General features: G+C 46.9%; 1 protein-coding gene across 2 annotated transcripts in view; it reads left to right on the top strand.

Annotated features, from left to right (window-relative positions):
* The first annotated feature begins 1,442 nt into the window (after nt 1-1,442).
* The window catches only part of TTLL12 (tubulin tyrosine ligase like 12), a 29,037-nt gene continuing 23,673 nt past the window's right edge, over nt 1,443-6,806 (top strand). The window contains exon 1 of one of the 2 annotated variants that reach the window (XM_044450856.1): nt 1,443-1,524. Coding sequence is in view for 1 of the 2 variants with exons in the window: in XM_044450855.1 (XP_044306790.1) it covers nt 2,063-2,182 (120 nt within the window). In the remaining variant the exon portion in view is untranslated. Of the gene's footprint in view, nt 1,525-1,982; nt 2,183-6,806 lie in introns of those variants that run through there. The other variant, XM_044450855.1, reaches the window with a different exon arrangement.

The following is a 6,806-nucleotide window of genomic DNA, read 5'->3' as shown; positions in this document are numbered from 1 at the left end:
GCAGAAGCAATACTTAGTGCTGATCTCCATGGCTACCACACATTGCATTATCTCTAGAGGGCCATTTTCAGTTTCTAGATTTAGTGCTGAAGAAGGAACAAGGCTAGTGTTGGGAGTGAAAAAGGTGGCTGCTTGGGTGTTCATTTTCAAGTGCTGCTGGCTGGGCTGCAGAGAATCAGAATCGGAGTGTGAAGCAGACTGGGGAGAGCCTGGGAATGTGGGCCAAGCCAAGACTCTGAGATGGGAGAAGCAGAGATGCTTATCTCACGGTCAGACTCCCCAGGTGTACTGGAAGCCTCTGGGAACAACCAAGGTGTACAGCTAGCAGGAGGGGACGTGGAACAAAGAGTTTCTCAGACTCAGACAAGCTGCATATCATACTTGACCCCATGACACATTGCCAGCAGAGGAGGGAAGCTCAGTTAGAGGATCAGCACATGGAAAGCAACCAATTTTTATCTTCATTAAAGGTGCTATCTTATGGAGATGGGCACAACTCCCAAATTCAGAAGATTTCTCTGGAAAAGAATGTCTAGTGATGGAATTTCTTGTTATCTTGGCCTTCCAAGACTCCTCTACTCCTTACCCCTGAAAACACCCCCTTCTACACCTCTTTGACATCACTTTCCTAATCCCAGATTACAGACAGCAAGGTTTGTTCTTTCTCAACTGGAAGAAGACAGAGTGGAGCAGAGCTCTGATTCCCAGATCTTAATCAGGGCATGCTTTCTGTCCTCAGATCTGTGATAATTAATAATACAACCCTATAGCTTCTCAGCCAAGGTTCAGATCACTGTCCTATAGAGGAAACGATCCCCACCTTCTCCTCAGATCCATTCCATCCCAACCCTTGGAAATCAAATCTTGCTTCTTTAGGTGTAGCACCAGCATGTGCTGCAGTTCATGAGGCAGGGACTCAGTGAGAGTCCACACCTATTCCATCATGGTGCTGTGCAGGTTGTTCTCCAGTACAAGCTTCTTGGTTGGGTCACTGGAATTCAGCCTACATGCAACTGCCCCAGAAGACAGTCCAGAAGCTTCTACTAGACCGGAATGTACATTTCTTGATGAGTGTAGATCCCTGTGAATGTGGAACTTTTAATTTTGTGTCAGCTTAGTTACCCATGTGTTTCTAGACCTAACAATGTGCAAGTTTTGACCATTATTTTCCTAATTGGTTTGAATGCGAAATATTGTAACCAGGGCCTAATAATATTATTATGATTGCTAATCATTGCCATCATATCCCTTTGGGTTTCATGCTTGCTACGGAGGCCCTGCACGAGCTATCACTATTTAAAAGTCTGATTGTTTTTCCCTTATGGTGTACAGAGAGCTATTTTGGTGTGTTGGGAGGTGTTGCACTTGAACCCTGGGAGATCTGGGTTCTAGTTTCCATTCAGCCATGAAGCTCACTGGATGACTTTGGGATAGTCACTGTCAGATTCTCTTTACTAATAGCGAGAATGAATACCAGAACCCACAGAGAAGATTGAATTGCCTTGAACTCCAGCATTTTTATTGGTGAGATCACCCAGGTCCCCTGCAATTACTTATGACAGCATGCTACCAGGTAGTGGTAGCTGTGCAGATGTTACATTGTTTTAAAATATTTTTCTGTGAAGTGCCAGATGTACTTCCCCAATGAGTAAATTCAGGATTTTCACAAACAGGTTACCGAGGTTGCACATAAAGCTCTCTAGACCTAATTGCCGTTCGAGTCCTTGTGCAGGTCAACTCGGAAAAAAGTGAGGCTGCATTCGGTGCCGGTCGTTTCAGGATTGTAGCCAGGACTATAACTCATTGCACACCGTTGTTGAAATCCACGGCAGGCTGACCATGGGACTTATTACGAGGGAGCAGGTCTACCGGCTTCTCAAAAAAGACACAAGCCTGGAGCGCTGCCGGAGCACTTTCTCCCCTCCCGTGAGCAAGGCAGGGCTCTTTCCCTTTAAGGGGAGTCCATGCACCCAGCATGCCTTGGTGTCGCTTGGGCTGTTCCCACCCAGGCGCCCGAGCCAGTCGAGCTGCGTGAGCAGGAGCAGCGAGTGGAGGCGGCGGCATGGAGGGCGCGTGCTCGGGCGATTACCAGACGTTCGTGGCCCTGCACGGACCGGCGCTCAGCGCCTCGGGGGTCCCGCCCTGCTACTGGAAAAGCCTGTGGCACAAACTGGAAAACGAGGTGGGTGCTCGAGGCTGCTCGGCCCCGGCCTGGCCAGGAGTCTCTGGCTGCTTCGAGAAGGCTCGCGACGCGACGCACGCCTAGCGCCTCCCTGGCGCGGTGCTCCTTGACCGGAGGCGCCGCCAACTTTCTGGCGTTTCGGGCAGCCTTGCGGTGCGAGGAACGAGCCCGCGCTTACTTTACCATGCGCTCCAGCGAGCGCAAACCGGAACTTGATCTCGAGTAAGCCTGAGCGGGATTGGGTTGGGCTCGGCACCCAGTCTTGCCTCCGTTTACTGGGGAATTTGATGGGAACTGCTCCCAAGGCACTGTTCTTATAGGGTCGTGATCCTAATTGGGTTCACTCAGCGCGAGTCCCGCCGACTGAGTGGTAGCCCTGGACTATACTCCCTTGAGCACCTTCATTGTGAGAGGAGGGGTGATCCCGTTTCATTAGCTAAACTTGCTTCGGCGTAAGAGATTGGGGTGCACATTCAGCCCCACTTCTTGCAGTTAAGTGTCAACCAATAGGAGAAAGACCCATGGGTTTACTTCCTAGTGGGAATGCTTAGCACTGTCATCTTGATCCAGAATCCTTGTGTTGTTCCATGCTGCCTTCCGGAAGAGGAAATTTTGTCCGCTTCCAAGAGGTTTCCCAAACACTGTTTTATGTGTATCTATCCAACCATTCATCCATATATTAGACTGATTCTCAGTAACTAACTTGGGGGAGGCTTTGTACTGAGGCAGGAAAGGGCTCTGGTGTTTCGCTGTAAAGGCTGGTTTTGTTTTGAGGGCTTGGTCTTTTAGGCCTTTAAAAGTGCTCAGATTTAAAGGTAACATAAGTCAAGGAAAGGGAAGAAGAGCTGAGCGATGCAAAGAGGAGACACTGAAAGATTACATTCTGGTTGGGAATAATGTTTCAAGAAAAAGACATTTGATATCTGTGCACAACTTCTCTTTTAATTGCTGTGCAAATATTTCACATAATTGTAATAATGGAAGAAAAAGCCTGTTTAAGAAGCAGTTAGTAGTTTATTTGATAAAACACATCCTCTGAGTGGGCCTAAGTCAGGAAAGAGAGTAGTCCAAGAATAAGTATGACAAACATTGTAAATACTTTTTCTTCCACAGTAATGAAGCCTGGAAAGTATTTGGTTTGAAACAGTTTTGCAAGTTATGGCTTGCACTACTTATGATGTGATGCCTCAATTGACATATCATAGTTATAGCCATTCCTCATTTTGTATAAACCATAGCATCATGGAGATCAAAATAAATCTTTGCTAAAACAGATCCCTGATGAGTATTCATCTGGAAATACAGTAATATTTAGTGCATGATTAAAGTGATGAAGCGACTAGAACTGAGGAGATAATTCCATACTCTGGACCCATTTATTTATTTAGTGCATTTACATCTTGGATTTCTTCCATCATGGAACTCAGGATTTTGCACATTAGAGTTTCGAGTTCTCTTTGTCTGGGACACTGACTACACTAGATCTACCTCACCCTCTTCCAGGTTGTTGAATCCTCTGCCCTAGACTGTGCTCACCTTCCTCATCCCCTACTGGTCAGCTCCTAGGGGAAGTGCCCTCAAAAGTTTTGCAAAGCTCTCAAGCAGGCCCTGGGAAGAGAAAATCCCTCAGACCCTCTTTCTTTCCTGCCATGTGAGTTTTAAAAGCCAAATCTTGTACCTTAAATGGAGCCCTGAAACAAATTGAATAATAGCAAAACTGCCATAAAACTGCCTTTTTTTTTTTTTTTTGCTCTGTCCTGCTAGTCCTAGACACCAATCTGGCAGCAGTGATTGCACCAGTGGGCATTTCAGGACTGCCTTCATATGCAACCTACCTGGAGTACATTACAGTAGTCCAGTTACTATGGCATGAATGACTATGGCCAGATCTGAATTCCCTAGTAAAATGCATAGTTAGTGAGTCAAAAAAGCCATTTGGAGCTACCTTGTCTTATCTCCACACTGCTAAGCTTTGGCTATTGGGTAGTATAGACACTAAATACATAAACCTCTTTCTTCAAAAAGAGTAAACACCTGATGTAATCAGCAGTATTTCTGACTTGCTTGGGTTAAGTTTCTGTTGATTCTCATCCATTCCAAATAACCCAAATCAGAACGTTTACCCCATCCCCAGGAAATGAGAGGGAGGAAAGCTGGGTATATAATGGTAACCTCCCACCTCAAATATTCAGTCAATTGCCACCATTGGTTTCATACAACCATTTCCTGCAGCAGCAAGCCTCTGATCACGAACAGGACTGAGTGGGGAAATGACCACAATCCCAGTTGATTTCGTGCAGGGAAGGCATGTGTGATCAGAGGCACGCTGCTGCAGGAAAGACAGGAGCAGCAAAGCAGAGCCGCGGGGAAGATGGCCGAGATTCCGCCTGTCTTTCCTGCAGGAGAGCGCCTCTGATCAGGCCCGCCTTCCCTGCACGAACGGAACTGCGATCACCGCCATCTCTCTGCCCCCAACACACCGTTTGCACCCATCTCTCGCTCCCCCAGTGCACGCACGATCATGCCTGTCTCTCCCACCCCCCACCCCCCGGTGTGCTGGGATGATGGGCACCTGCAGGGATGACAGACACATGCAGGGATGACAGACGTGATCTCGGTCATGCTGGCAGGGGGGTGCGAGGTCTTTGCTTCACATTTTTCTGATATAAAAAATGGTTACAGAATGGATTAACCTTATTTACATTGAACCTTATGGGGAAATTTAACTTGGCTCACAACCACTTTGGATCACAACCAGAGTCCTGGAATGGATTAAGTTCATGAGCCAAGGTACCACTATATATAGGCTGCCTATGATGGCTGAGGCCTTCCTAGGCGGCTTACAATATATTAAGCATATGAAAACATAATAAAACATATTAAAACCCCATTAAAATACTAACAAATTAAAACATCTATAACAGCATAAAAAGGGCCACAGCATTCAGGGGCTAAGCGTTAATTTTTTTTTTTTCTAAAAAGGTATGTGTTCACCTGGCACTGAAAAGTGCCAGGTGAATTTCGCTAGGGAGGGAGTTCCAGAGATGGGGAGCAGCAGCAGGAAAGGCCCTTCATCTCCCTGAGGGCTGGCTCTCATTGAAGGGCCTCCTGGGCTGATATGAGGGGGCAGGTAGGTATATATGGGTGTAGACGGTCCTTCAGATAGTTGGGCCCCAAGCCATTTAGGGCTTGTTATGACCAAACAAGCACCTTGAATTGAGGCTGGGCTACCACCAATAAACAGTGATCTTCTTTCAGAACTGGTGTTATATAGGCCGCTCTAGAAGTACCAGTCACCAACTGAGTGGCCTGATTCTGCACCAATTGTAATCAAGGGCAGCCCCACATAGAGCACATTACAATAATCTATTTTGTAAGTTACCAGAGCATGGGTAACTATACAGTATATCACAGAAGTGAGTACACCCCTCACATTTTGTAAATATTTTATTATATCTTTTCATGTGACAACCCTAAAGAAATGACACTTTGCTACAATGTAAAGTAGTGAGTATACAGCTTGTATAACAGTGTAAATTTGCTGTCCCCTCAAAATAACTCAACACACAGCCATCAATGTCTAAACCGCTGGCTACAAAAGTGAGAACACCCCTAAGTGAAACTGTCCAAATTGGGCATAATTAGCCATTTTCCCTCCCCGGTGTCATGTGACTTGTTAGTGTTACAAAGTCTCAGGTGTGAATGGGGAGCAGGTGTGTTAAATTTGGTGTTATCGCTCTCACTCATACCGGTCACTGGAAGTTCAACCTGGCACCTCATGGCAAAGAACTCTCTGAGGATCTGAAAAAAAGAATTGCTGCTCTACATAAACATGGCCTAGGCTATAAGAAGACTGCCAAGACCCTGAAACTGAGCTGCAGCACAGTGGCCAAGACCATACAGTGGTTTAACAGGACAGGTTCCACTCAGAACAGGCCTTGCTATGGTCGACCAAAGAAGCTGAGTGCACGTGCTCAGTGTCATATCCAGAGGTTGGCTTTGGGAAATAGACGTATGAGTGCTGCCAGCATTGCTGCAGAGGATGAAGGGGTGGTGGGTCAGCCTGTCAGTGCTCAGACCATATGCTGCACACTGCATCAAATTGGTCTGCAGGGCTGTTGTTCCAGAAGGAAGCCTCTTCTAAAGATGATGCACAAGAAAGCCCGCAAACAGTTTGCTGAGGACAAGCAGACTAAGGACGTGGATTAGTGGAACCATGTCCTGTGGTCTGATGAGACCAAGATAAGCTTATTTGGTTCAGATGGTGTCAAGTGTGTGTGGTAACAACCAGGTGAGGAGTACAAAAACACGTGTGTCTTGCCTACAGTCAAGCATGGTGGTGGGAGTGTCATGGTCTGGGGCTGCATGAGTGCTGCCGGCACTGGGGAGCTACAGTTCATTGAGGGAACCATGAATGCCAACATGTACTGTGACATACTGAAGCAGAGCATGATCCCCTCCCTTCGGAGACTGGGCCGCAGGGCAGTATTCCAACATGTTAACGACCCCAAACACACCTCCAAGACGACCGCTGCCTTGCTAAAGAAGCTGAGGGTAAAGGTGATGGACTGGCCAAGCATGTCTCCAGACCTAAACCCTATCGAGCATCTATGGGGCATCCTGA

This window comes from Varanus komodoensis, unplaced genomic scaffold, assembly GCF_004798865.1.
Source record: "Varanus komodoensis strain SLA01 unplaced genomic scaffold, ASM479886v1 scaffold69, whole genome shotgun sequence".
Classification (NCBI taxonomy): Eukaryota; Metazoa; Chordata; class Lepidosauria; order Squamata; family Varanidae; genus Varanus; species Varanus komodoensis.
Note: the sequence above shows the minus strand (reverse complement) of the source record. Positions and strands in the feature narration are given on the sequence as shown.